At 60.9% G+C, this 27,866-nt stretch overlaps 3 protein-coding genes across 5 annotated transcripts; 1 reads left to right on the top strand and 2 right to left on the bottom strand.

The window, feature by feature from the left end:
• Nucleotides 1-531: 531 nt before the first annotated feature.
• Nucleotides 532-5,244, bottom strand: LOC107214885 (40S ribosomal protein S10). Of its 2 annotated transcripts, none has more exons than XM_033519858.1 (6): nt 5,223-5,244; nt 3,694-3,843; nt 3,340-3,511; nt 1,376-1,453; nt 996-1,051; nt 532-614 (listed from the first exon to the last, which is right to left on the bottom strand). In XM_033519858.1, the coding sequence occupies exons 2-6, from the start codon at nt 3,841-3,843 to the stop codon at nt 573-575; spliced, it is 498 nt and encodes a 165-aa protein (XP_033375749.1). In that variant the 5' UTR covers nt 5,223-5,244; the 3' UTR covers nt 532-572. The 2 variants fall into 2 exon arrangements, with proteins under 2 accessions (XP_033375749.1, XP_015506146.1); XM_015650660.1 differs by lacking the exon at nt 5,223-5,244 and adding an exon at nt 4,522-4,626.
• A 40-nt stretch (nt 5,245-5,284) lies between these two features.
• On the top strand, nt 5,285-19,560 carry PACSIN1 (protein kinase C and casein kinase substrate in neurons 1). Of its 2 annotated transcripts, none has more exons than XM_015650658.3 (10): nt 5,285-5,389; nt 14,876-15,008; nt 15,349-15,505; nt 15,638-15,873; nt 16,032-16,187; nt 16,512-16,687; nt 16,887-17,007; nt 17,090-17,214; nt 17,330-17,523; nt 17,862-19,560. In XM_015650658.3, the coding sequence occupies exons 2-10, from the start codon at nt 14,946-14,948 to the stop codon at nt 17,969-17,971; spliced, it is 1,338 nt and encodes a 445-aa protein (XP_015506144.1). In that variant the 5' UTR covers nt 5,285-5,389; nt 14,876-14,945; the 3' UTR covers nt 17,972-19,560. The 2 variants fall into 2 exon arrangements, with proteins under 2 accessions (XP_015506144.1, XP_015506143.1); XM_015650657.3 differs by lacking the exon at nt 5,285-5,389 and adding an exon at nt 9,456-9,523.
• SPDEF (SAM pointed domain containing ETS transcription factor) lies at nt 19,325-27,521 on the bottom strand. The gene is made up of 6 exons (XM_015650659.3): nt 27,172-27,521; nt 22,560-23,033; nt 22,183-22,380; nt 22,044-22,091; nt 21,490-21,630; nt 19,325-21,393 (listed from the first exon to the last, which is right to left on the bottom strand). Exons 2-6 carry the CDS (start codon nt 23,005-23,007, stop codon nt 21,215-21,217), a joined length of 1,014 nt encoding a protein of 337 aa, XP_015506145.1. The 5' UTR covers nt 23,008-23,033; nt 27,172-27,521; the 3' UTR covers nt 19,325-21,214.
• Nucleotides 27,522-27,866: the final 345 nt, after the last annotated feature.

Raw genomic sequence — 27,866 nt, 5'->3', positions numbered from 1 at the left:
ACATTCCGTGTGCTCACCCCCGCCCTGACACCGCGGGTCGGTGTCCGTGTGTCCGCTCCCCCCGCCGGTTACACCGCAGCCATGGCGGGTCCGTTACTGATCAGTCACCGGCTGCCGAGCGACACCTGGCGGCGGCCGGTGGCCACTGCCCAGGTGCTGCCGCCAGGCCCACCCTCGGTCCCCAAGTGCCAGCGCAGGTGACAGTGCAGCGGTGACACAGGGACCCGCCCACGCGAGCTGTGTCCCGATCAGCGGGACATGGGCTGGCACAGCTGAGTTTTCCATCTGCAGAACAGCTCAGTCCCAGCCCAGCCCTGCTGCATCGCTGGCAATCAGCATCGCCCTGGGCAGATGGGAAATGCTCCCACATTCCTCCAGGACTCACCTCCACACCCCCTAAACTTGGACGAGTTCCTTCACTAGAACCTGTATTTAGTCACTCCCAAAGTGCTACTCCAGATGCTGAAGATGTGAGTCACGCTGTGCTTCGTGAGCTCTGTGCACTTCAGAGAGACACAGGCATGAACCCAGTGGCATTTTCACCTCTTTTATTATACACAAAACATGAAGTTCTACTGTGGGGGCTGACCACGTCCACGACCAAATCCACCTCTCTGCAACAGCAAAAGGAGAGTGTCAGAAATCATTGTGTTAAACAATGACAGCAAGAACAAACATCATCAAAGCTCTGTGATGGCACAGGTCAGCCAGCTGCTGCAACATCAACCCTTTCCAGCCAGCTCTGTGGACCACACCTAAAATACTTTTGTTTTTGAAGTATAAAATCATCGATCTCCAAAGAGCTCAGCTTGCTCTCAAACCTGTTACTGCTCTCTGTCCCACCAAATCCCTTCCCTAGAGCAAGCAAGCTGTGTGTTGGTGAAGGGTGACAGTTTCCAGCCTCTCTGACACCCTGAGTCCCACAGGCAGGACCTTCCAATTTCTCCCATCAAAGCCTTCAACAAAGGAAGCCAAGTTCCAATGCAGATACTCACAAACTGGAATTCTGTGGCTGCTCCAGCACCAGCCTCAGCCTTCTTGTCAGCACCAGCTGCAGAGAGAGGAGCAGTCAGTGCCCTCAGAACCACCTGCCCAGCACACTGCTCCTGCCTGGGAGCAAAGCTTTAACCATCACACACAACTAACACTGGGGCTGAACACAGCAAAGCAAAACAGCTGTAACTGAGCACGTTTGAGAGTTACTAAACCAACCTCAAAGAAAATCCCACACATCAGCTGGACAAAACTCCAGAAAAATCTCCCATCCACCTGCACATACAGACTCTAAGCTACGCCAAGAGCCCCTTTTCTCCTTGAGAGGAGCCCTAGAGCTGGGACAAGTGTCCCCAAGAGGGCAGGGGGGAGGCACACTCACGTGGCACGGCGCTGCGGCGGTATGTGTCCCGGTCAGCCTCACCCCGCGTGAGCCGCGCTGGGCGCTCGCCCTCCAGACCTGAAACACAGAGCAGAGCCTCAAATGCTGCTCAGCCAGGGCACAAACAGCTCCTTCCTGCACCCCAAAGTGCAGCACAGCATCAGGTCTGCCAGCAGTGCTGTGCCTGGGGCAGCTCAGGGAGAATAAACCTAAGGAAAACAGTGATTTAGTAAGGGAAGTCTCCCTTTAGGGTGACTTTAGTCTCACTTTAAGGGTGAAATCTGCTCAAGTGTCCCAGCTTGTGGGAGGGTGGAGTTAAATAATGTGAGAAGTGACTTTACAGCATCATCTCAACAGACTTCTGGTCATCAAACTAGTGCTGAACATTTTGTTGGTAAAAATCCCAGAAATACTGGGAATTTGCCATGTCCAACAATCCTGGCCATGGTGGGACCACCATCTCAGGGATTGGGATGTGACCTTGGAGCCCAAGCTGGGGTCTGCCCACCCAGGCAGGATCCAGTGAGGGGCAGCTGTGGCTGGCACACCCCAGTGTCCTCCTGCACATGCACAGGCACTGGTTTGGCCATACAAATCCCAGTTTTTGTAATAATTCTTTTACTACACCACCTCAGTGGCTCCCAGGTTGCTGCTGCCTCAGGCAGGTCATCCACAGCAAAAAAGAGCACCAAGTGCAGCCCTTCCAAATATTCCTGCCCAAAACGGTCTGAGGAGGGTTCCAACTCCAGGACAAGGCTGTGACACCACACACAGCTCCTCCTGCACAAGTCCCAGCCAGAAGCTGCCACCCCTCCCTCCCAGCAGGGATGCAGCTCCTTTAGCTCACTGGATAAAACACAGCATCTAAAGAACAAATCTTGGAACATCCAAGCAACTCAGAAATCAAAGAAAGCAGCGTATTCCCAGTTTCTCTGCAATTCCTTCCTTTGAAGCAGATGATGCTCCCATTTTGTTTGGCTCAGATACAAACTGCAGCAGCTGGGGGTGAACTCCCAGCATCCCCTGGCCCCAGCCCTGGCCCCTGATGTGGTTCAGACACAAAAAAGCACAACCCATGTAAGCCCCCAGAGCCAGAGTACATCTGGCTGCATCCCCTGCACTCAGGGATGTGAAAACCCACCAAGGGAAAAATCAGTGCTGCAAGTCCAATGTGCAGAATCACAGAGCAGAATCACAGAGCAGCTGGGTGCTCATCTGGAGATCATCCAGTTCAACCCCTCTCAAGGCAGGGTCACTCAGAGCAGGTGACATAGGAACACGTTCAGGTGGGTTTGGAATGTGTCCATGCAGGGAGACTCCACACCCTCCCTGGGCAGCTGTTCCAGTGCTCTGCCACCCACATGGAAAGTTCTACCTCATGTTGAGGTGGAACTTGGTGTATTTTAGTTTCTGGCCACTGCTCCTTGTCCTGTCATTTGGCACCACTGAACAGAGTCCAGCAACATCCTCTGGTACATCCCCTGGGGATATTTGTGGATATTTGTCTCCTCCAGACTAACCAGGCCCAGTTCCCTCAGTCTCTCCTCACAGAAATGCTCCAAAACACCTCAGCATTTTTGTGGGTTGTGCTGCTCCTCCAACACGGGTTTGCCATTAACCTTTGACAACAAGCCCTGTTCCAGCATCACATTCAGCATCCATAGGGAAGGCAGAGTGGGACACCCAACCTGGCCACAGGTAATCCCCAGGTGGGGCTCCAACACATCCCAATGTCAGCAGGCATGGTCCCAGCAATCCCAGTCCCTGGGGAAGGCCAATCCCCACTGAGAGCATGTCCCTGTGGGTCCCAGCTCTCCCCATCCCTCTCAGGGGACACCAGTCCACGCCAGCTACAAAAGCCACAAATCCCAACCCCATTCCTTGTTCTGTTCACAATTTTACACCCAATCCAAACAGATCTGGCACCGTCCTGACTTGCCCAGCTCACCCGTGGCCCAGCTTACCTTTGGGCCGGGGCCTGCCGGTCTCGGGGCGACTCCGGCGCAGCGTGGCCGGGACAATCTCAGGGGGCAGGTGGAGATAATCCCGCAGGTACTGGATGCCCTCGTTGGTCAGGTACCAGTAGAAGTGTCTCCAGGCAAACTGCTCCTTCACGTACCCTCGGGACTTGAGGGACTGCAGGGAGAGCTCCCAGTTACTCCCAATTACGGGTGAGCCTCTCCCAGTTCACAAGCACTGGGGGTCAGCAGGGCACTGAGGAATAGGGACATGGGGACGGGGAACAATTCACATGCACGGGACATAATACAGCACGACCCCAGAGAGCAACACCCTCAAGTGCCCCCAGGCCCTCCCACCTGCATGGCTTTCATGACGTGCAGGTTGGGCACATTCTTGTCCACGAGCTCGGGGTGTTTGGGCATGTGCACGTCCTTCTTGGCCACCATCACCCCCTCCTTGAACAGCAGCTCATAGATGGCGATTCGGTTCTTCTTGGGCATCAACATCTGCAGAAGGCACAGGAAACGGGGCTCGGTGACATCTAGGCACCACCATCCACACGGGGGATAGTGAACCCTGCTGGGTAACCCCAGTGCCCCCCGAGCCGCCCCGTCACGCGGTTCCCACCGGGCCGCTCCACTTCGCTGCTTCCCGGCAGGGAAAAGGGAGCAGTCCCAGCTTTTGCTCCTTGAAACTACCGGCCCCGCCCGGTGTCGGTCACAGCGGGACACCGGGCACAGCTGGGGCAGGGCCGCAGCTCGCGGGGGGCCTGTCCCGGGTCCGCCACGGACACCATTACTGCTGCCGTTAAGTCAAACTTAAGTCGGGAACCGGGAGCAGTGGGAGCCTCCCGCCCCTCCGGTGTCGACCCCGGCAGCGCCTCGGGACGGGAACACGGCTACGGGCGGCGCTCCAGGACCCGCCGGGCCCTGGGCTCGCTGGGCTCCCCGTGCTCCGCCATGACTGAACCCGCGCGGATCACGGGCTACTCCCGCGACAGCTCCTGAGGCGGGAGGTCCCGGTGCTAGCGCTGGGCCTCCGGTATCGCCCCGCGGCCAGGCGCCCCCAATCCCTCCCTCCCAGCACAGCCGGGCCCGGAGCCCCGATGGCGGAGATGCCCCGCAGGGGGGTCCAGGCCCCGGGATGGCGGCGATGCGGGGCCGATGACCCGAGCGCGGCCTCACCGTGGCGGCGGCGGCGGGGCCCGAGCGGAAAAGACTGCGCGTGCGCCGCGCCGCCGCTTCCGCTGCTCGAAAGGCCCCCGGCGGCGGGGCTGGCCGGGGCGCTGCCTGTGCGGAGCGCAGACCCCTTCCCGCCTGGGAACGGGCAGCTCCGCAGTGCCTGATGGGCTCAGCAGGCGAGCCCCGGGCCACACACCGTGTCACCCCCAGCTGCGACATCCCCCCACGTCCCCAGCCGTGTCACCCGCGGCTCCCCGCGGTGCCCGCTGTCCTTCGCAGCGGGGCTGTAAAGCCCTGCCCGGGATTCCCGGAGAGCCGCGGGTCCCACCCCGGGCCAAGGGCTCGAGGCTCCCGGAGGCACCGAAGTGCTCTGCTCCCCAAAACACCCGCCCGGGAGCCGCGACTCCCCTGACCCCCGTCTGGGAACTTTCGTTCCGGGGGGGATGGGACTGGAGCCGTGTCCCCTTGGGTACACCCCGTGTCCCCCCTGCCCAGCCCGGGGCTCTCCCGCCCCGTTTGGGGGTTTGAACCCTCCGGGAGCGACAGGAGCGGGGTCCGCGGGGAAGGGGAGACGTCCCCGCTCCCCCCCTAAACACCGCGGGCACTCGGCACATGGCACCCCCGGGTGGGGACAGCAAGAGGAGCAGGGGGAGGCTCGCGACCCCTGGGGCTCATTGCCATCTTCTCCGCGGTCGCGTTGTCACCTTGCGCGGCCGAGGAGCCGCCGGGCCGGGGATTGGTCGGCTAAAAATGCCGCCCTAATCTCCGAGCTGATCTTTACCCCCTCCCTCCGCCCCATCTGCCGCGACCTGCCCGCGATGCGCAGCGCCGGCCCCGGGAGAGGCTCTGCCGCTGTCCCCGCGGCCCCGAGGTACGGCCGGCGGGGCGGGCCGGGGGCGGTGGGGGGCGGAGGGCTGGCCCCGGGGTGCAGAGGGGATGCCGGGGATCGGGGCGCTGTGACAGCGCTGTTGCCTCCGGTGTTTGAACCGGGTACGCGCCCTGCGCTGGGAAACGAAACCGCACTCGACCCGTTTTAAGTGATTTTCAACTTGTGCCGGACCGTGCCGGGTGAGGAACGGGAGGGATCGAGGGATGCGCCGCATTCCTGGAGCTGCCCGGTGCCATGCTGGGGCTTTGCTACCGTGTCATCCCCTCCTTTCTTCCTTTCGGGGGCAGCATGGACGGAGCTGGGGCGAAGCTCCTACAGGGTGACCCCCAGGATGCTGCGACCATTGCGGCATCCCCTGGGAGAAACGCCCAGCCCGGCTCGTCCCGCGGAGCAGGAGCTGTCCCTGCCCGCCTGGCCCCGACATGCTGCCCACGGACACTGTCCCTGTCGCTGTCGCTGTCCCTGCCTCGGTTGCATCTCCTCCTCACAGCTCCTGCAGCTCCTGCCTTGGAAATGGCAAAGCAAGTGCTTTGCTAAACGGATTAGAGCTTTCCCGGCAGCCTCCCCGGCTGCTCCCGCATCCCTTGGCCCCCTTGTCGCCTTCCCCGGGCAAACCCCCATCCCTAAGCCAAAAGTCCAGGTCGAGGCCGTGGCCGCAGCACAGCAGAGATCAGGCACTGCGGCTCCCAGCATGCCTGAGCCCGAAACCCTGGCTGAAGCCCTGAGGGTCCTTCCCACCTCCTGGGGTTTTGTGTTCCCTTTGCAGGATCTCAGGGAAAATTGGGGAATTCACCAGGCAGCAGCTCAGCCGGTGCTGGAGGTGCTGCTCTGCCCCAGGGTCTGCACTGATCTGAGCCCCCCTGGCCGCTTTCTCTCCCTCCCCTCCGTCCCCTCCTAGGGTGTGCGACCGCCGGAGGGCCTGCAGCAGGACGGGAGCGGGATTTAACCATGAAAGGATTGAGAGAAGAGAGACAGACACTGGCAGGGCTCAACAGTGACGTGCACAGCGCAGGGCGAGAAGGGAAGGGACATCAGCAAAGAACACCAGCACCAACCAGGGCCACATCCTGAGCCCAAAGCCTGGGCTGGGCCCTGTGTGGGATCCCCCTCGCTGGGAATGCCCCGTGCCCAGCTGTGCTGGTCCCTGCCAGGGCAGGATGGCACGGGGATGGAGCCAGGCACTTCCAGCACAACCCTGGCACGGCTCTGCCCAGGGACAGACTTTGTCCCAGGGGTGCCAGCTTGGCCGGCGTTTGTGCAACACCTTGAAGCAAACTCCGGACCTGCTGAGCTCCTGTGGATGATCCTAGAGGAGGAGAGGCCGCCTCTAGCTTGCAGGGGCAGCCAAGGCAGTGTCCAGCTGCTCTTGGCGTGGCACAGCGTGGGGGCAGCGAGCCCCAGCACCACTGTGGCTGTGGGTGAAATGTGCAGGCTCCTCAGGCAGCTGCCTGCAGCCAGCTCCACAGTGCTTCCCAGGAAAAATGGAGCCTTTATGTCCCGGCCCCAGCCCCTTCCCCGGAAGGGCTCGGAGGATGCCCCGGCCGGTCACAGGCAGACAAGAAGGGGATTGTTTCGGTGGGATTTGGGTTTCTGGGAGCACCTGCCCCGCCCGGGGCCCTCCACAATGGCTGCCTGTCTGCCGCAGAGCCGCCAATTATCCTCCGCGGCTAATTAGAGATGCAAAGTCGCACTTGCATTCTCCCAACTCCCCGGAGGGCTCCTGGGACCGGCGGCACATCCGCAGCGGCAACGCAGCCCGGGCATGGGGCGAGCGTGGGGCACTGGCCCCATCCGGCCCCTCAAGCCCCAGCTCCCACTCCACTCTGGGAAGAGGCAGTGGAGGACAAGAATGGGCTCTGGATGCCTGGGGATGCCCTCTGTTCCATGCACACCAGTCTTCCCTGGACCACCCATGGGCCCTCCCATTGCTCCCAGAAACAGCTGAGCCTCATAACTCGGGGCTCTGCCGGGATTTAGGGAAGACATTTTCATTCCTTGCCAGGGAGGCAGACAGGAGCTGGCTGTGCTTGAAACCCCCTCCATTCGTGCGAAGGCTGGCACTCCTGCCTGGGTGATGGGCAGGGAGCTCATCCCTGGTGCCATCTCTTCATTCCTGCCCGCTCTGGCTCCAGCATCCACTGGGATCACAGTGTGGGCTCATGTGCTCCAGCTTCTCTGTTTGTGCTCCCTGAGCTGTAATTCCAGAGCGGCAAGTGGCCCCATAAATCAGAGCTTATTTCCTGCCAATACCGTCTGCTGCTTCCCACAAGGAAAGTCATCTACAGGAGGAGAAGTGACTTACCACTGAAAACAGTAAACGGTGGGATGGTGAGAGCCGGAGAAAAGTTTGTCGTGACCAAGTTTTTGGTGAAGGAACCGAGGAGGCAGAGTTCCCACCTGCTCCCTGCATGGAACAGCCCAAGCTGCAGAGAAGGGGACCTGAGCTGGTGCCACCCACACAGACCACAACACTGGTGGCAATGGCTCTTTGTACTGGGGAATCCCCCCAAGTCATTGAGGTCCCCCCATCACCATCCTGGAGAGCATTTGTCACCTAATGTTTAACGACAAGGACATTTTCCCCTCTGCAGCAGGGATGCTGTCAGGGCAGGTGGCAGCTGGGCATCCCAGCAGTGCCTGCAGTGCCCCTGTTCTGGGAACTGCCACCTCACTGCACGAAAGGACCATGAGCAGTTATTCAGCACCCTTTGGCTCCTCACCCTGAAACGCCAACAGGCAAAGATTCCCTATCCTGAAGGAACCACCATCCATCCCACTCTTGTTCGGGATTGGGGGCATTAAATCACTGGGGTCTCAGCTAAGCTGCAGCCAGGCGTGAAACCTTCCGGGGGCTTTTCTGTCTGGCCATGAGGTGGGCTGGCTCGGGTGGCACGGAGCTGGAAGGAGCCGGAAGGCAGGCGGGCTGGAGAGCCCCACCGAGCTTCATTAGGCAGTCGAAGGCGCTTGTTAGGGGAAAGCTGAGCCGGCGTCGGAGGCCGGCAGAGCCCCCCGGGACCGGGTCGCATTCTCTGGGCAACCCGATCCCGGCGGCAGCGGCCCCGGCAGCCTCATTACTGCAGCCTCTGCAGCGGCTTCGGTTACTCGCCTGGACGCTCTCGTCTCCTGCTGGCTTTTAATTTCCCTGACATCCCCCGCGAGCGGGGGGATGCAGGCGCAGTGTCGGGGAGCCTGTCATCACCCCCACCCGCATCCTGCCTACTTCCCGACGGCTTGCAGCCCCCTCTGCCCCCGGGACTCCCATCCCACAACAAGCCCCGGTGACCCCGGGCATGAGCCCCGGGGCTCGGGAGGAGGCAGATGGGCAGATGGCGTTGAGGGAGAGCTGCCCTGCTCTCCTCCAAGAAGCCTTGGAGGGTGCAGTCCCCTCACCCCCTTCCCCAGCCCTGCCGGGGGGGAAAAGACTGTTCCTGATTCTCTTGCCAGCCTGTTCCCAGCTGGCACATTTGGCAAGGAGGCGGCACCGGCTGCCTCTCCGAAGGCGTTTTGGGGTGTTTGTTCCTGCAAAAGCTGTGGCTCAGCCCCAAAACCCCCCTGCAACCGCGGGGGTGACAGAGAGGCCGGGGCAGCAGCGGAGGAAGTGCGCGGCTCTGTCCTGTCCTGTGCAGGAGGGACAACGACCCTCGGGGTAGCAGGACCAGGAACCCCGGGGGGGGGTCCCCAAAGAGCCCCCCGCCCCATGACCCGGGGACAACGAGTCCGATTAGGCCCTAACGGAGCCCGAGGCCCGACCCGCCATAGCCCGGCCGTGGTGCCCACCCCGCCCGGGCCGTGCCCGCGGTCCCCGCAGTGGGGCGGCCCCGGTGGGTACCCTGGGCGAGGGTCTGGGGCCGGCGGGTCCTGCTGGGGCAGGGGGCAGTGCGGAACCTCGGGGTGGGCGTGGACGCGGAGATTGGGGAGGGGGGGTCCGTTCCCCCCTCCCCCCCCCGGATGATTTTCGCAGCAGCGGCTCCATCCCGGTTGCCATGGCAACGGGCGGCTCGGGCAGGCGCGTGCCCGCGGCCGTGCGCGCCGCCGCTGCCCGGCGGGAGCGGAGCGAGCGGAGCGGAGCGAGCGGAGCCCCGGCCCCGGGCCCCCGGCCCCCCCGGCCCCCGGCAGGTGAGCGCGGCCCCCGCGGGGGCAGCCGGGTCCACTGCGGTGACGAGATGCGGGATGCCCGGTGCCTTGCGGGGATGGGATGCAGGATGCCCGGGTCCCTTGCGGGGATGGGGGGACGGCGGGGGGGGGTGCTGTGCAAGGACCGGACAGTAAGGCATGGCTTTGCACCCTTAGGCAGGACACAATGTCCCCTGATCCCTTCTGCAAGCCAGGGAGGCTGGGGGGAATGTATGACCTTCACCCCCTCCGTGTGTCCAATGGGGTGCTGTGGAAAGGGACACCCCTTCTGCAATGCTGCCGCACTCCCAGGCTTGTGCCTCAGTTTCCCCATCTGCAAATAGTGGGGGGAACTTGTGCTGTCCCTGTCATCGCTGTCCCCCTGCCCAAATAAGCACCTTACCCCATCACTGAACCCCATCCTTTCAGCACTGTCACCCCAGCTTCTCCCTTGATGTCCCCCCCATTTCCCCGCTTTCCTGTCCCCTCTGGCTCCAAGTCTGTTTCCCCACCACAGACAGCTGAAATTCCACCTCTCCTGCTCCCAGCAGCCCCCTTTGCCTTCTGTCACCACCAGCTCTGGGACCATCCCACCAAGGCTCAGGGGACGGGACCCCCGTGCCAGCGCGTGACTCTCCACTTCCCCCCTCCCTGATGCGGAAGCGGGGGGATGGCACTGCTGTATCCTCCAGCATCCCTGTTTGCCACTTCTGGGTTTAATTGCAAACCTCATCTTTGGATTTCTACCTAAACCTGGCTCCTGTGACCACACAAATCCCTGCTTGGTGTCCGAGCAGCCTTGTTTATCGTGGCTAGCTGAGGCAGCAGGATGAGACAGAGCTGCAGAGCTGGGCAGCCAGTGGAACCCCCATGTGAGACTGAGCCCCCTCTCCCTTCCCCAGGCCTGAGCACATGCAGAGGGTTGGAAATCCTGCTGCTGCTGCCCCTCCCGGGATCCCCAACCACATTCCCCATCTGCATTCCCGGCACATTCGCTGTCCCTGAGCTGGGCTGCAGGCTCCCCTGGAGAGACACTTGCGTTATCTGCAAATGCCAAGCAAGCTTCCAGAAATTTTTGCACAAGGCTCCTAAAATCCCTAGAAGATTAATGGGTTCCCTGAGCAGGGCAGTTTTGGGAGCACAGGGGGAAGGTCTCTGCAGAGCCCACATGAGCTGTGAAGCCAATCGCTGCCGGGGCTTGGAGCAAATGCGTCTCCCCTGGCTACTGCAACCTGGCAGCACCTGGCCCCCGGCAGCCTCCCGTCTGTGCACAGGACACGAGGATCCTGGTACTGCTCCTACATCTCTGAACCTCCTTTCTGGTTTGAGGGAGCCCACAAGCCCTGACCCTGCAGGTCCCCGGGCCTCAGATCCTCCCATCAATGCAGATAACTCTGATGGAAACAAGAAGGCTGCCATAGGCACATTCCACCCAGGATTCGTTGGGAAAGTGGCTCCCAGAAGTTTCCCATTTCCTACGTGCTCTCTCCAGGGTCCTGTTGCCCTTGCAGGCGTCTCATGCCCTTCTTAAACACCAGGTGCTGCTCTGGCTGAAATCCCATGGAGAATCACCCACCATTCTGGATTTGGCTTTTTGTCCAAGGGCTCCAGCCCTGCTCATGTTGCAGCCAAAGGGGTTTTGCCAGGGAATGCAGGAGGGGCCCTTGAGCCTGCTCCCATGGAGACAGTACTCTGCAAGGGCCCAGGCTCACCACCTGCCTGCCATTGGGCTTGCTTTGATGATGAGGGGGAAGGATGGGTGCTGAGGCTGTTCAGCCCTGACCCTAGGCGCTGCTGGTGTGGAGCTACCAGTGTGAATCAGCAGCACCCACTTAACCATTTCCTCACAGGGTCCCCATGGGCTCTGGAGGGGGCCACACTTCAGCCACACCACAGCCAAGCCCCTCCATACTCCCAGACTCCCTGAGCTCTGACCCTCAGCAGCCCCAGGAGCGTTTCCCTGCCGCAGCCCCATGGGACGCATGGACCAGCCTTGGGGTGGGAGCCCCACAGCCGCCCAGCTGGGTCAGGGTTGAGCAGCAAACCAGGCACAGCTCCTGCAGTTGCAAAGCCTCTTGTGATGCATGTCGGTGTTATGGGTTTTCCCTGCCACTGTGCCTTGGCCACTTCACCCCCCCAGTGTGGCCACCTCAGCCCCAGTGTGTGGCCACAGTGGGAGCAGCACATGGGCACTGGTACCCTTGGTGGATGCAGCACGGCAGCCCCAGAACATGGTGGGAGATGCTGCTGCCAGGCTCCTCTAGACCTCCTTGGTTGAATCCATTTGTCTTGGCCATGAGTGACTGTCATGTGTCCACAGTGGTGCACCATGGTGGCATTGGCGCTGCACCCTGAAATGCACCCTCAAGCAGCCCTGTGCTAAGGGAGAGCAAATGACCTTTCCTGTGGCCAAAAGCCCGAGGCCCAGCCCACTTGCTTCGATCCCCACAGACCAGTGCAGCTCCCAGTGTGGCTTCCCCCCGCCCTGGATGCTCTCAGCAATGGTCACTCACCCACTGCCCTCCCAGCACTGGGGCTCACACCTGGTGTGAACCTCCTGCTTGGGGACAGGATGGGGAAAGGCATGGGGACATAATCTCGCTTTGTGCTCTGCTCCTCTCCTTGCAGTGCATCTGCCACCATCCTGCCTTAGCCAGGGGCTCTTTGCAGCAGAGGAAACTGCACCAGAGGCTCTGCAGCCACTCCTGCCCCTGCTCCCCACCAGGCTCAGCCAATGTGCCCAGAGGCAGGAGTGTGACAGCCCCATCCCCGGCTTCTTGGCTGCAGGAGAGATGCTGGGTCTGGGACAACAAACACACCTGGGGAGAGCAACCTGGGGACAGGGGACAGCAGGACTGGACTGTCCCACCTCGCTGGGGACAGGGATCTGCCAGCCAGGGCTGTGCCCTGCCCGTGGTGTCAGCTGCACCAGCCTCTGCATTGCAGCAGCTTCCTGCCTGCACAGGGCCACGGCCATGGCCACAGCCTGGCCCCCACAGAGGGCAGAGACCCCCCTGCAGCAGCAGGGGAGCAGAAGCTGCCTGGAGTGTGAGGAGAGTTGTGTCAGTGCTCAGCGCTGAGCAGGCTGACAGGAGAGATGCGCAGGGGGGCCGCTTCTGAAGGAGCAGCTCAAGGGCACATGGAGCAGGAGCTGGGACAAACTCCACCGTCACTTGATGCCAAATGCTCTGTGGCTTCTCCCTGGCAGCTCTGTGGATGCAAGGGGCCAAAGTGGAGCCCCCAGGCCGAGGGTACCCAAGCGGCAGCGCATGGCTGGGGCTGGCAGCTCTCCACGTCACGGCTCAGCCGCCAGCTCTGCAGGCGCTGGGCATCACTGCCAGCTGCCCTGATGTGAGGTGATGGGCTGTGCTGGGCCGGGGGCTGGCAGGGGCCAGCAGGGGGCTGGCACATGTGGCACAGGCAGCCGAGGTGGCCTGGCACAGTGGGGGCACACGCATGTGCGCGGGCATGCCAGGATGGTCGTGCGTGGGGGCGCGTGGCAGGAGAGTGGGAACGAGGCGGCAGCGTTAGCTGGGAAGTGATGCAGAGCCAAAAATAACCCCCAGGCTGCAGCTCAGACCAGGTAGTAGCTTGGAGAGGGAGCTGCGGCAGCCACATCCACAGTGCCCCGTGGCACGAGTGGCTCGCTGGGGGCAGCTGGGTCTGGCACTGTGCCCGTGGGTCCTGGGGCATGCCCAGCCATGGGGGTGCTCCCTCCCTGCAGTGCCCATCCCAGGCCCGGGGTGTCACCCTGAGGGTGCCCTTGCCATGCCAGCACATCCTCTGCAGCAAAACCCAGGGGTGCAACACCCAGGCACTGCGCTGTGCCTGCGGCTTTCAGTGGGGGACAACGCAAGCAGCACCTGCAGGGTCCCTTGGGGTTGTGCTACCAGGTGCTCTGTCAGCACTGCAGGTGCATCAGGGCAGCCTGCGGGTGCTGGGGTGGGGAGGGCAGTGGCAGTGCTGTGGTGCCAGGCAGTGGCAGTGCCATGAATGCCAGCAGTGGTGGTGATGCTGCCATGGGTGACAGGCAGTGGCAGTGGTGGTGCAGTGAGTACCAGGCATGGCTGTTCCATGGGTGCCAGGAGAAGCTGTGGTGGTGCTGTGAGTGCCAGGAGGAGTGGTGGTGGTGCCGTGGGTGCCAGGAGGAGCTGTGGCGGTGCTGTGGGTGCCAGGAGGAGTGGTGGTGGTGCCGTGGGTGCCAGGAGGAGCTGTGGCGGTGCTGTGGGTGCCAGGAGGAGTGGTGGTGGTGCCGTGGGTGCCAGGCAGGCGCTGGCGCTGCGTGCTGCCAGCTGCAGGGGGACGCTGCTGTCCCCCATCCATCTGCGTCTCAGCGGCTGAGCGAGGGACAGTCACGCGTTTATTTTTAACCATCTGGGGAGGGTGGAGGGGATTGGTGCCTCTCTGGTTATATCACTAAATCCCTGCCAGGTTAGTTCCAGCACAACGAGCCCTGCGCTGCGCTCCAGTAACTGTTTCAGGTCCTCGTCCTCCTGGGGCCATGCCCTGCCCCAGCCCTGGGACACCTCAGGGCCAGCTGTGTGCACAGCTGGAGAGTGTGGGCACTCACTAGAGTTCCCCACAGGACCCTCTGTCCCCAGCCCTGCCCTCCCACCCCACCACGGGGCAGAGCACAGGCAGCCAGGCCTCCCCTCTGCCCATTCCACCTCCCCAAGGAAGGGATGGTGTGTGCGGTTCATGGCCACATTCCCTCTCCCACACCCCTTTTGGTGACAGGGCAGGAAGAAATTTGAACTGCTCGTGGCCACCTTGTTGCCATCCCAGTGGCAGATGCCAGGCAGGATAGGCCCAGTGCTTTCCTGTGGAAACACTGTCCAAATCCAGCTCAGAATGGGGATGATGAGAACACCTAGGAAACAGCCACCATGGTCCCTGCTCCATCCCCATGCAATGCCACCAGCCCCCTCCCAGCTCTTGGCAAAGCGGCAAAGGGTTAAGCCACACAGCAGGGCCACGTGGTGCTCTGGGGATGCCGTTTTTCTGAAGATCAGGACGGATTAGGGTGGAATATCAGGGTGAGAATTCCTTGGGCGGTGCATCCTCTGACCCTGCCATGGCCCCTTGCCCAGAGGCTCCCAGTGCTGAGCCAGGCCCTGTCCAGTGAGCGCCCACTGTGCTGCTCCCTGTGATTCCCTCCCAGCACCACTGGCTCCAGGGGTGTTTGGATGGCACCAAGAGGGTGGTGGGCACCGGAGGAGTCTGTGGGTCCAGAGCTGGAGCAGGAACCATCCCCATGCCTGTCCCCTGTACCCAGATGTTTGTCCCACAGAGCTGTTGGCATGAGGAATGAGGGTCGTCTGCACCCCCCATGACTCCCCTCTCCTGTCCCCTCAGTGCATGAGGCTGGTGTTTGCCCAAGAGACCCCCAGCGCCTGCTCTGACGCCCGAGGCAGCGCCGGGAGCCATGTCGGGTTCCTATGACGAGTCAGCATCAGCCGCCGAGGAAACAACCGACAGCTTCTGGGAGGTGAGTCCTGGCCATCCTGTCCTCCCACAGACCCCACTGCCACAGTCACTGCACCCCAGGCTGTCCCCTGGGCTAGGGGCTGCCCTCCTTTCTCTGTCTGAGAGCATCCCTACTATGGTGGCTCCATTTCTGAGCTGGCTCTGTCGAAGGTCTCAATCTTGGCCATCCCTGAGTGACAGAGGGGTTGGAGGGAGTTTAGCTTGAGCAACCCCAAGCCAAAGCTCCATCCCTGCACCCCCAAATTGCCTGGTGCTTCCCCTGTATCCACCCCAGTCCAGCTGGGGCTGAGCCAGGCAGGATGGTCAGAGCCCACAGCTGCCTGTCCCCACACCCATCTCAGGTGGGGAACTACAAGCGCACAGTGAAGCGGATCGATGATGGACACCGGCTCTGCAATGACCTCATGAACTGCGTGCACGAGCGGGCCAAGATTGAGAAGTCCTATGCCCAGCAGCTCACCGACTGGTCCAAGCGGTGGAGGCAGCTCATCGAGAAAGGTACCATGGCTTCCCCAGGGGCAGGGTTTCCCTGGGACACCTGGGTCCCCGTGTATCATCACAGCTTCATCTGGCAGAAATGGAGGGGATAAGGGCAGTGGAGTGACCCCCAGCTGTCCCCTTGGCCCCCAGGTCCCCAGTATGGCAGCCTGGAGAAGGCATGGGCCGCGATCATGACGGAGGCGGACAAGGTGAGCGAGCTGCACCAGGAGGTGAAGAATAGCCTCCTGAACGATGACTTTGAGAAGGTCAAGAACTGGCAGAAGGACGCCTACCACAAGCAGATCATGGGGGGCTTCAAGGAGGCCAAGGAGGCTGAGGATGGCTTCCGGAAAGCCCAGAAGCCCTGGGCCAAGAAGCTCAAGGAGGTGAGAGCAGCACAGTGTCCTGGGGCATCCTTGTGTCCCCAGGTCCAGCTCTGTGTGCCCAGTCCAGGTTGGGAGAGATGTGTGGCACCTCCCCACAGGCAGAGGGGTTGGTAGGGGGCTGTGACCACTACTCTGATGTCCCTTCCCTGTCCCCACAGCTGGAGACAGCCAAGAAAGCCTATCACCTGGCATGCAAGGAGGAGAAGCTGGCCATGACCCGTGAAGCCAATAGCAAGGCGGATCAGTCCAACACTCCTGAGCAGCAGAAGAAGCTCCAGGACAAAGTGGAAAAGTGCAAGCAAGATGTGCAAAAGGTGCAAGACACTGCCCCGTGCCAGATGCATGGGGAATTGGGCAAGGGAAACCAGTGGAGATGGTCAACATGTCCCATTCTCCACAATCGGTTCCCATTTTCTCATCCCTGTGCTCCTGGAGAAGGATAAAGACATGCAGGCAGTGCTCAGGGGAGTGTAAGCTGGGCAGGGATTTACCCCACTTATGGGACCTGATTCCACCCACTGAGGCTCCTGGCTCAATTTGGGCTCCCCAGCTTTGGAGACCCCCAAACCAGACAGCACCCAGAAATGGCCTTTGAGACGCTTGAGATACAACCAGGGTCCCTCTTGCATTTTTTGCAGACTCAGGAGAAGTACGAGAAGGTGCTGGATGAGCTGAACAAGTGCACCCCGCAGTACATCGAGAGCATGGAGCAGGTCTTCGAGCAGTGCCAGCAGTTTGAGGAAAAGAGGCTCAACTTCCTCAAGGAAATGCTCCTGGACATCAAGAGGCACCTGAACCTGGCCGAGAGCAGCAGGTAGGGGCAGTGAATCCCAGCCAACACAATGGTCACCAAGAGGTACCAGAGTGGCAGGAGTTTGTGCAGGAGCCTGGCGCCCACTGGTGTCTCGGAGGACACACAGCCTGGGCCCCAGGTGATGGCCGGGGTATGTCCCTGTGCCATGCTGTTCCCGGGGGTCCACCCTGACCCACAGCCCCTCAATCTCTCCCCACAGCTATGCCAACGTGTACCGGGAGCTGGAGCAGACCATCCGCATGTCGGACGCACAGGAGGACCTCCGGTGGTTCCGCAGCACCAGTGGCCCCGGAATGCCCATGAACTGGCCCCAGTTTGAGGTGAGGCTGGGGGCCCTGGCTGGGTGCTGACAGCCCTGCAGGGCAGCTGGGCACTCAGAGGTTGGTTGCTCTGTGCTTGCAGGAGTGGAACCCAGACCTGACGCACACGATAACGCGGAAGGAGAAGCAGAAGAAGGGCGAGGGGGTGGCCCTGACCAATGCCAGCAGCGCGGGTGACACAGGGGCTCAGGCAGGCGAGCGCGGGAGGTGAGGGCCAGCATGAAGGAGAGGTGCCATGACAGGCACGGCCTTTGTCTGTGCAAGCATTTGGGGATGAGGATGTCCAGGGTGACAGCCACCCCTCCCTCTCCTCCCCGTCCAGCGTGAGCAGCCATGACCGTGGGCAGACCTACAGCGCCGAGTGGTCCGATGATGAGGGCAGCAACTCCTTCAACACCAGCGAGGCCAATGGCGGCGCCAACCCCTTTGACGAGGAGTCGGCGGGAAAGGGCGTGAGGGTGCGGGCTCTGTACGACTACGATGGGCAGGAGCAGGATGAGCTCAGCTTCAAAGCAGGTATGGTCCCTTGCCAGTGCCAGATAGGATGAGGCTCGTCTGCTGGAGTTGTGGGTGTGAAATCCCTCAAATAATTTCTGAGTTGGCCCAGCCTTTCAAAAAGTTGAACTGTCAGAAAAGGGAAGGCAGAAGCTGAGCCCAAATGCAGAAGGGGCAGGAGCAATGGTGGGACAGGGCATATGAGGGCTCAAGGGTCACCCCTCACCTTTCTGTCCTACAAGCTGGTGTGCCCAGGATGAGTCCTGCAAACCCCCTGCATCTCCATCCCAGGGAGAAAAAGTGGGTGGGAGAATTTCCAGCACCTGCAATGAGCTCTTCCCTTCCACCTTCCTCTCCAGGTGATGAACTAACCAAACTCGGTGAGGAAGACGAGCAGGGGTGGTGCAAAGGGCGCTTGGACAACGGGCAGCTGGGGCTGTACCCCGCCAACTATGTGGAGGCAATCTAAGTCTTGTGATGTGCTCCTCGTCACCGTCAGCAGATAAATCCACCCTCCGTTGTCTCCATCTCTCCACCAGCCAACCAGCCATTCTGCCGTCTGGTCCTTCACCCCTCACCCTTAGAGATTCAGACATATTTTCCGACCAAGCTTTTATTTTTTTAAGAGTTGTCTCCGAAGAGTATTTTGCATAGTCGCTTTCTTCTAAGATAACGTGAAGCGAAAGATGACGTTGTCCGTTCGTCTACGTTAGTTGAATTTATTTTTTTTTCTGAGCGAAAAGCTGATACCTCAAGATCTTAAAGCCCAACCAGTGAGAGCTCCTGATTGGTTGGTTTTTAAAGATACTGAAATCATGAGCCGCCTTCTGATTGGCTGGAACTGTTCTGAAATGCACGGCACTGAAGTTCCTGGGACCAACCAAATTCATCCCAGAAAACCGAGAGGGATTGGAGTCTGACTCCGTTGGGTTTTTTTTGGGTGTTTCCACGTTCTCCCCAGCTACTCCTCCCACCCCCGAGGAAGGGGATGAATGCCCCCTTCAGCCCCATGGCCATCTTTGAGATGCCCAGGTGAGGTGGGACCAGCCCCGCCATGGAGCTTGCTGGCATCACCTCAGCTTCCTCCTCCTCCCGGCTGGGCTGTCAGCACACCTGGAGCAGGCGGAGGCTCCCGAGCCGATGCCCAGTCTGTGCTGCAGGGAGCAGCATCGCCCTTCGAGTGGGCAGGTATCCAACGCACACCAGATCCAGGTGAGATGGCCCTTAAATCCTCCAGAGAAGGACCCACCAGGGCCCAGCGCTGTGGAAGCACCTTCACACCCAGCCTGGGATAGCGAGGACTGCCTTGGGCACTGCTGGGGATGGTCCCCATCCACCCCTTCCTGAAGAGAGGCAGGAGCAGAGCAGGGACGGGGGATGAGCATCACCTGGCCTTGCAGGCTGCTGGCAGGAGCTGCAGCCAGAGCAGGAGGGCTCAGGATACCCAGCCCAGGCAGAGCAGCTGCCTGGCAAAGATGGCTGAAAACAAGACACATCAAGGCAGGGGAATGGCCACAGGCTTTGCCTTTTGCTTGTCCCCACGGAGTTCTCCCCTTCCTCCCCCGGGCTCTGCCCCTGGTCCTGCAGCTCCCGCAGCTGCTGCCACCCAGCACGGCCACCCCCACCCCCTGCCTCGGGTGCATTTGCCATCCCGAGCTCTTCCCTACAGATCATCTCTCATTCCTTTCCATACCATTACCCTTAGCAGCATCAATGCCATCGGCTTCCCGCACGCTCCTCCTGCTCCTATCCTGCCCCCTCCGTTGGTTTGTGAATTTTTTGGCCCTAGGGATCCAGTGTTCTTGTGGAAGCAGGGGAAGCACCGTGTGCTGGGCACGGTGGGTGGGAGCCATCCCGGCCCCTGCCAGGTACCGGAAGAAAAACCACGAAGTCAGAAAAGACCCAACCAACCACCTGTCTCAGCAATGCACCCCGGTTTTTGTACATTGATTGTGTAATTTAAGAAGTATATATATAATATATATATCTCTCGTGATTGTATTTCCGTGGATACAACAACAAAAAGCAGCAAGAGAAAATAACCGAGCTCTGTCAGCGTCCTTGGCTCTGGGGTCTCCTTTGCTGTGCGTCTGTATCACCCCCGGGGGGCGGCTGAGGTTGTGGACCCCCACCCCAAGGTTTTGGGGTGCAGCAGGATGGGGGGTTCACATGCATTGCTGGGGGCGAGGGGGGACAAGGGGAACAACCACTGCCTTTGGGGACTCCTGTGCCACTGCCAGACAAAGCCTTGGGAAAGCCATGGAGGGGCTCGAGGTGATGCAGGTTTTGGGGCTGCTCCAAACACGAGCCCTGACCCAGCGCTCTCCTGAGCCTGTGAAAGCCCCGGCACAGCAGGTTGATGTCACCTCCTGCCCTCCCCCACCATGCCAGAGGACCTGTGCGGGGGACACGAGATTTGGGGCACCACTGGCCCACCCAGCCCATCCTCACAGTGCCCCCACACCAGCTGCGTTGGGGGCACACAGCAAATCACAAGACACACTTAGCTTTTTTTTTTTTTTCTCTTTCCCCCCATTTTTTTGTTTTTTTCATCCCCTTTTCCAAAGGCCAAGGTAGTTTTCCTCCTTCCCCTGCTCCTCGCCACCCATCTCTCCTGCCAGGATGTGAGCAGGGCTGTCTACATCTGCTGCTGTGGGAGCAGCACAGAGCAAGAACAGAAGGGAAAGGCAGTAGCTGGCACCAGCAGATTTTTTAAGGGGAAAAATCAAAAGACAAAGAACCAGGTGTTTTTCCTTTTACGCTGCCACAGAACATCTCTGGAAGTCCAGGCCACCCCTCGTCATTTGCACAACTCATCACCAGCCAAAAACGAAAAGCAAATAAACAAATAAAAAAACCTATAATATAAAAGATCAACATTGCCAGGTAACTCTGACTCTGGTGCAATAAGCAGGTGAAGCAATTCCCAACTCTCTGCCCCAGTCCAGCCTTGGTGGATCACACTCTGGTTTTATTGTCCAGAGGGAAATGGCAAAGCTGCCATCTCCATTTCCTCAAACTCTGGAATCGGGCAGTCCAAGTAAAATCCGAATCAAGGGACAAGCTTTGTGCCAGGGCACAGAACCTGGGCTCTTAGGAGGATGCTGGTGGCCCCATGCACAAGGATGGGGGACCCACACTGTGCACAGCCCCACACCCACATTTACAGCTGCTCCCCTTGCAGAACTCCCGTTTGCAGTCCCAAATCCCAGTGAAGGGGAGAAGCTGAGCATGTGCTGGAGTGAAAAGCAAAGGGGGGATGCACCTGTCTCAAGGGAGTGCCCAAGGTCCCCGGAGGCACAGCTCCCATTGCTGGCAGCACCCTTGGTTGGTGCCAGGCTGCTCCCACAGGGATTGAGACAGGACCCCACCATGAGCAGCAGTGGATGTCCCTGTCGGTACCATTGTCTCAGCTCATGCCCCAGGCTTTTTCCTCCCTGAACAATGGCTGAGGTGAAGCCACCTACAGCCAGAACGCGGGAGGGAGGAGAGGAGGGGGGACAGTCCAGCCACAGTGCTCACCCTTCCCATGGAAGACAAGGGCTCTGCACGGTCCTTGCCCCGCACCAGGGCCTGCTGGAGGTCCCTGCGTCCGTTTCCAGCAGGTCCTGGCAGGGGAAGCCCCGCACCTCAGCCGAGGTCCTTGCTGCTGGCAGAGGGAGGCAGTGAAGGTCCCCCGTCCCTCCCGGCGCTCAGCCGGTCCCGCCGCCGCTCAGACCGGGTGGACGAACTGGTAGACGAGGCGCTGGGAGATGTCGGGCTTCCGGATGATTCCTTTCTTGTAGTACTGCCGGATGGAGCGGCTCAGCTTGTCGTAGTTCATGGCCGGGCGGTTCTTGCGGATGCCCCACAGCCGGGCCACCTGCGCCGAATCCTCGATCTTGAAGATGCCTGGCAGAGGAGCGGGGCACGGAGGGTTACAGCATCTCCTGCCCCACCTCAGCCCCGCAGCGCCCGCCTCGGGACCTCTGGGGCATCCCCGCCCACCTTTGTCCTTGTTGAGCCAGCGGATGAAGCGCCCGTAGTTGTGCGGTTTCAGCAGCAGCTCCTTGAGGAACTGCCAGAGGTGGATGGGTTGGCCGGAGCAGGACGAGTCCACCTCGCTGTCGGCCCAGCTGGTGTCACCTCCTGCCACGGGAAGGGACGGGTGAGAGGAGGGAAGGGACAGAGCTCGCTGCTGTGCACCATCCCAGGAGCTGCACGAATCAAGGAAGCCCCGCTCGATGCCAGAGGGGCTCAGCCCAGGCACTGGGTCTGGAAGCTTTGCTTTCTCCTCCCTGTCTTGAAGCAGCTCGGTCCTGCCTTTGCTCAGGGGCTGTGGGACAGGGCCACTGAGGGGTTGGAGCCATTTCCCCCTCGCTGCATTTTGCAGAGAGCCGTGGGGCTGCTCTGGGGCAGGAGTGTAACCGCACAGATCCCACAGCAGCAGCTGCTCCAGTGCTCCGGATAATCGCAATTAAGCAGGGAGGGACCCCTCAAGGAGCTCGGACCCGTCCGAAACAGGAGTGGGGCTAGTGGAGCTGAGCCCACACGGAACTCACCGCAGTATTTCACGTCTCCAGGGGCAGCCTTCTCCTTCATCCAGGCGGCTGGAAGGGAGGAGCAGGGGATCAGGGGGCCATCTCCTGCTGCACAGCATCGCCCACCCTCCCCAGCTCTCTCCCGCTCCCTGGCACCCACCAGACTTCCAGATGTCGAGGTGGGCGTGCAGGATGTCGCCGCAGGCGGGAGAGCGCTGGCAGAACTGCTCCTCGGACATGGCACACAGGTCCTTTCCCGACAGCTCCTGGAAGGACTTCCCGATCTGCGGCAGCCGGTATTGGTGCTCCGTCCACAAGATCCACTTCTGCACATTCCCGGGGCTCCAGTCCGTGGGGTCTGGGGGTGAAGGGGGTGAGTGTGGCCAGGCAGGAGCCGGCCCCTTCTCCCGCGGGAGAGCAGCCGCACTCCCCCAGATCCCCACACGCGGCTGCAGCTCCTCAAATGCAGCATGGCTCTGGCTCCCACGCCAGCGCATCCCTCCCTGGCCGCACCACGAGAGCGCCGGGAGAACCCACCTGAGGCGATGTTGAGGAGCTTGCAGGCAGTCTCGATGTCCTTCAGCACCTCGCCCACCACCATGCTCTGCACCTGCTCCAGTGAGTGCTCCTCCAGATGCAGGCTGTCCTGCAGGTCCCCCTCGGGCCCCAGCCCCAGGCCCTGGCTGTCGATGATGGGACATTGCTCCGGATCCTTCCGCGCCTCCTCCCGCCCGCCCTGGGCGCTGCCGTGGGACGGTTCCCCGGCGCCCTTGGTGGCCCAGGCCGCGTCCTCCGGGTAGAGCATGTCGAAGTAGTGCAGGCAGAAGGCCGGCACGGGCTGCTCGGGGGTGCTGGGGGGGCTGGGGCTCTCCGGGCAGCCCCAGCTCCGGGGGTCGGGGTCCCGTGGGGGTGGCAGCAGCGTGGGTTCCGGCCAGGCGAGGCGGCCGGGGGGCAGAGCGGTCAGCCCGGGGCTGGCACTGCCCATCCCTCCGCTCAGCGCTGGCTCCAAACCTGCCCGGGGAGGAGAGAGGAGCAGAGCTCAGCCCGGCACCGCTCCTGCCTTCCCGCCAAGCAGCCAGGCACAAAGGGAGGAACTAAGCCTGTTAGAGGGGAAAAACCCTCTGAAGAGCCCCACTGTGCCCGGAGCTTGCGGATGAGTGCGGGGTCAGCCGTGGCTGGCGGGGCTGTCCCCGATTTGGGAGGGCCAAGAACAGCAGCAGCCAGCAGGGAAAAAGAGCTCAGGAGATGAGCAGTAGCTGGTCCCTGTTTAGGATCTGGGTGTTTAGGGTCTCCCCAGAGGCTGCACCCCAGGCTGGCAGCAGCTCAGTCCCAGGTGGAGCTGAGGCCTCGGTGGGAGGCAGTGGGGGGCACTGGGGGGCTCCCCAGCACCTGTGTAGGACAGCCCTGGGGTGATGATGTATGCTTGAGCCGCAGGGATCCATTTCTGAGGGTGGAAAACATCCTCTGCTGCTTCCACCTGAGGCACAACAGCCCCCAGACCCAGATGTCCCGGGAGTGACTGAGCCCAGCATCGCAGCACCCAGCCCTTGGTTGCTGTTGCCAACTCCCAGATGAGAACTTTCCTTTTAAGGACAGGATAATTGCAATTACCTTCACTCTCTTGCAAGAAAAACTACCCAAAATCTGCCTGTCCCCATCTGTCTCTGCATGCAGGGAGTCCTGGAGGCCATGGCGAAGAGGATGAACCTGCTGAATTTCCATGGCAACACCAGGGAATGGCTCCATCTGTGGAGAAATCTCCCCAAAAACCATCCTGAGATTTTGGGGAGGGGAAGCCCCTGCCAGGGAGAAGCTGCTGATGGGCACGGCCAGGGCACTGCCCAGCTCCTCCACCTTCAGCATTGCATTTCACAAGAAGAACCATAGCAAACTGGTGGTTTAAAAGCAGAAAAATGAGCTTTAGCAATGGAGCCGACACTGGGAAAGGACCATGCAAAGATTGAAACCCCTCAGGACACCAGGCAGCCCTGAAGGGGAACAGGGGGCAGTGACCAGGGAAAAGGGGTACCCTGTTGCTCCAAACCCCAGATGGGGGGAAAAATGTTTAAAAGATACAAGAGGAAAAGATCCTCCAGGCAGAGCACAGCCCCCAAGCATGGGGCTGCTCAGTGAAGGAGAGACACTGGGGACCCAGCCCCATGTCCCATGTTCAGGGAGGAGTTAATGCAGCTCCTGAGGATTCAGGGCTCCCAGGAATGTGGGTTTTGAATTGCCTGCACTTGGGGGAAGCTCATCACCCTTGGAATAGCCTGAAGAGCTCAGAAAAACCCAAGGAAGAGCCAGGGACACCTAAACAGCTGCCATGGCATCCTGAGCCCATGGGGACCTGGGGAGGGACTGTGAGTTCAGGAGTTGGAACTCACATCCCTGAGTGGTTTTAGTGGCACTGCAGGAAGGAGGAGGAAGAAGAGGGTGCCCAAACCCTCTTCTAGTCTGGGGCTGCCTCCATCCAAACAGTTTCCCTGAGAGATGGTGCCTGCTTCTAAACCTCTCCTTGATTTGCTTGGGATTAAAAGAGCTTTAGGAGATCAGCAATAAATCCAACCTCATGCTGCTCCCGGCACAAAAGGAAAGTGGTAACAGCTTGTGCAGCTCCTGCACTGTGCTGGCCATGGGGATCTCTGAGGAGGGGACAGGGGCCTCATCCCCAGTACCTCTGGGATGTTCTGTGAGGCCACGGTTCATCCTCACACATGGAAGAGCAGGGCTATGGAACTATCCTCGAGAATGCCGCAGGATGGATGGCCCCAGCCCCAGCTTCACCCTCATCCTGTTCCTCTCCTCCCTGATGGGACCAGAGAGACCCAATCCCTCGGGAAGTGTCCCCAAAAGCCTGAGCTGTGCTCCACCAAGGGCACTGTACTCTCAGGGCGGGGGCCACTGTTTGACTTTCTCCCTCTCTGGCACGCGGGCGGCCGGGCTGGGTGGGACCTGTTTGCACTGAGAAGCCACTTCAGGTGGCCTTTTTCCCCCTCTTTCCCTACCCCTTTTTGCATTTCCCTGGAAAAGGAGAGCTGGGGGAGCAGCCCCATGTGCACTGGCCCACAAGGCACCCAAAACCCTTCCCACTCCCTGCCCGAGCTGAGCTGGGTCATTGCATCAGCCTTGGCAGACGCTCCACGGAGAGCTCCAGCTCCGGGGCTGGGATGGGGTGCTGGGACAGGAATGGGGTGGTGGGACTGGGATGGGGCTCCTGCACTTGGCAGGGCACATTGCCAGCACGAGCCCAGGGCTGTGGGTGGTGCTGGGTCATGGCTCAGCTCCACAGACCTGCAGAGACCCATCCCCACAGAGACCCCACAGGGGATAACAATGGGGCCAAGGACCCCCGTGCCTCCCCGAGCTCTCCTGGTAAGTGCAACCCACCATGGTTCAGGGTGGGACATGAGCACCAGTGAGGGTGGAACGCTGGGATCAGCCCTTGAGAGCGAGAGAAAAAAAAAAAAAAAGAAGGGAAAATAAATTCACCCACCCCCCACCCTCGAACAATGGGTCCGTTAATTAAAATCAAATCTGCGGTGGAACAGGTTGTGCCGGAGTGGCTCGGAAGCCCCGTGGGACTGGGGAGGTTGGCCCGCTGCGGGAGGGGTGCTGCCCACAGTACCCAGGATGTCTCCCAAGTCCCTGGGCAATTCTGATAAACCCTTCCCAGGCAGCTGGGGTGGGAGGCCAGGGCCAGGCTCCAGGGTCACCCCTCCAGGGTCACAGCACAGGCATGTGCTGTCGCTGGAGGAACTGGGGCTGTGCAGGACCCAGAGCTGTCCCAGCCTGCCCAGAGCGGCTTGGATTGAGCCAGAAAAGAGAGCTGGGGTCCCTGCACAAGCCAGGGCTGCAGCAGGCACCCAGGTGGGTGCTCAGAGGCTCCTGACAATTTGAGATCCTGCCAGCATGTCCCATGCACCCTGCAAGCCCCAGAGTGACAGCTGTGCCATGTCCTGTGCCAAACCCTGTGCCATGCACCCTTCTTATCTCTGGGTGGAGGAAGCATTGGCCAAAACCTCCCCACAGCCAGGGCAGGGACTGGAGACGGCACGGGGGGAGTGGGGAGGTGATGGAGCAGGGGGCTGGTTCTGGTACCTGCATGGTGACAGGGTTGGGGCCAGAGTAAGCCCCAGGCTCACTCTGATGCACCCCCGGGGGGATGCAGCCCTTCCTGGGGGTCCTGGACCCTCGGCTCCCCAGCAGCCTCTTCCAACACCACCAAGGTGCCCTGGCTCCTGCTGTTACCTGCATGGCTGCTGGCACAGGGACCGGGTGTCCCCATGGGTCCCCACACCCTGGGTCAGGCTGCCCTCTCCATCAGCGCAGGGAGGCAAACAGCAGTGACAGGCACAACCTGCCAGTGACCTGAGCAAAGCTTGGTGCTCGGTGTCCCCCCAGTGAGCAGCAGAGCTTGGTGTTCCCCATTTGGGGCCAGGGAGCCCCTATTTATAGCAGCATCTTCCCCCCCGTGCTCCCAGCCCCAGAGAACACTGGTATTGTGGGGATTTGGCACCCTCACAGCATTTGTGTTTCACTAACCGAGCAGAACCACAAAAACCAAACCCGCAGCCAAAGTGACTCTAGGGCTGACCCAAAAAAAAAATAAAAAATACCCCAGCAGGAAAGCATCTGGGACAGTTCAGGTCTGGAAAAGGGATTTGGCTTCATGAGACACCCTAGAACTGGCAATTCCTCAACAGCCACCCAGGGCCCTCCATAGAGGATCGTGGCTGCTGGTTTGTCACACGGTGCCCCTAAGGTCACTGTCCCCTGCCTGGCCCAGGGGCTGGGTGTCCCAGCTGTTCCCAGGTGGGCTCAGGAGGAGCCGGCCCCGAGAAATCTGGCTCCATCCCACCCTCCTTGCTTGAGCGGGAGGAGGTTGCAAAGACACAAAAATAGCAAATCCCATATCATTTCGGGTGACACCATCCAGAGAAATGCCAGAACCTCACACCGAGGGATAACCTGTCCCTGTTTTGCCCTAGCGACACCTGAAGGAGCAAGGAGCTGGGAACGGGATACTGACATGGGACAGCACCAAACCGGTGCCAAAAGCAGCAGGACCCCCTGGAGGGAGGGAAGGTGGGCTGAGTGGGTGCTGGGGCAGCACAGGGAGACGGGGGTCGCGGCAGCGCGGGCTCCTTACCTCGAGGCTGTGCGGGCTTAGAAGCCACATGGATGCCAGCGCAGGGTGGCAAGAGCCGTCCCTGCGGCACTCGGCGCGGTGTCTGCGGGGGACATGGCCCCGGGTGAGGTGTCCGAGCACGGGCGAGGAGTGCGGCCGGCAGCACCGCGCCCCGCTCAGCGCCGGCTCCGCGGCGGCAGCGCGGCCGGGCTGAGGCCCATCGGCACCGGGCTGGGACGGGAATGAGAACCGGGCACCCCGAGTGGCTCCGGGGGCAGGACAGGGACCAAGCCAGCGACGGCTGTGCGAGGGGGGTGCCGGCAGTGAGTGTCAGGGCTCAGCCAGAGCCGCCTTTGCCCATTATATCCAATTCCTTCCTTATTTACCTGAACAAACAAGCAGCGCTTACCTCAGCCGAAGTGTTTGAACAGCCCGGGCCGGGTTAACCCTTGGCAGGTGCATCCAGGGCAGTCTTAGGCCAGAACGGGCCTTGGGAGGGGAGTGGGGCAAACCCGGGCACCGTTAACCCCTTCCCACCCTCACATGGGATGAGACAGGGACAGGGACAGACAGACACCTGGCTCCTCCTGGACTCAGACCGGCAGCACAGAGACCTGTCGGATGTGTGAGTGTCGGTGGATGACATCACTCCCAGAGCAGGCTGGGCCATGCTGGGGCCGGGAGCATCCCTGAGAGACATCCTGGGAGCATCCCTG

The sequence above is a fragment of the Parus major genome, chromosome 26 (genome assembly GCF_001522545.3).
Source record: "Parus major isolate Abel chromosome 26, Parus_major1.1, whole genome shotgun sequence".
Classification (NCBI taxonomy): Eukaryota; Metazoa; Chordata; class Aves; order Passeriformes; family Paridae; genus Parus; species Parus major.
Note: the sequence above shows the minus strand (reverse complement) of the source record. Positions and strands in the feature narration are given on the sequence as shown.

Bases quoted from the DNA above. Each gene is read 5' to 3' on its own strand.
- LOC107214885 (XM_033519858.1), bottom strand. From the start codon at position 3,843: ATGTTGATGCCCAAGAAGAACCGAATCGCCATCTATGAGCTGCTGTTC. The intron at 1,454-3,339 runs GTAAGCTGGGCC...TCTGTGTTTCAG, and splicing joins CGGCAGGCCCCGGCCCAAAG to GTCTGGAGGGCGAGCGCCCA. The intron at 1,052-1,375 runs GTGAGTGTGCCT...CTCTCTCTGCAG, and splicing joins CCGCCGCAGCGCCGTGCCAC to CTGGTGCTGACAAGAAGGCT.
- PACSIN1 (XM_015650658.3), top strand. From the start codon at position 14,946: ATGTCGGGTTCCTATGACGAGTCAGCATCAGCCGCCGAGGAAACAACC. The intron at 15,506-15,637 runs GTACCATGGCTT...CTTGGCCCCCAG, and splicing joins GAGGCAGCTCATCGAGAAAG to GTCCCCAGTATGGCAGCCTG. The intron at 17,008-17,089 runs GTGAGGCTGGGG...CTGTGCTTGCAG, and splicing joins TGAACTGGCCCCAGTTTGAG to GAGTGGAACCCAGACCTGAC.
- SPDEF (XM_015650659.3), bottom strand. From the start codon at position 23,007: ATGGGCAGTGCCAGCCCCGGGCTGACCGCTCTGCCCCCCGGCCGCCTC. The intron at 22,092-22,182 runs GTGGGTGCCAGG...CCTCCCTTCCAG, and splicing joins CCTCGACATCTGGAAGTCTG to CCGCCTGGATGAAGGAGAAG. The intron at 21,631-22,043 runs GTGAGTTCCGTG...TTCCCGTGGCAG, and splicing joins TGGAGACGTGAAATACTGCG to GAGGTGACACCAGCTGGGCC.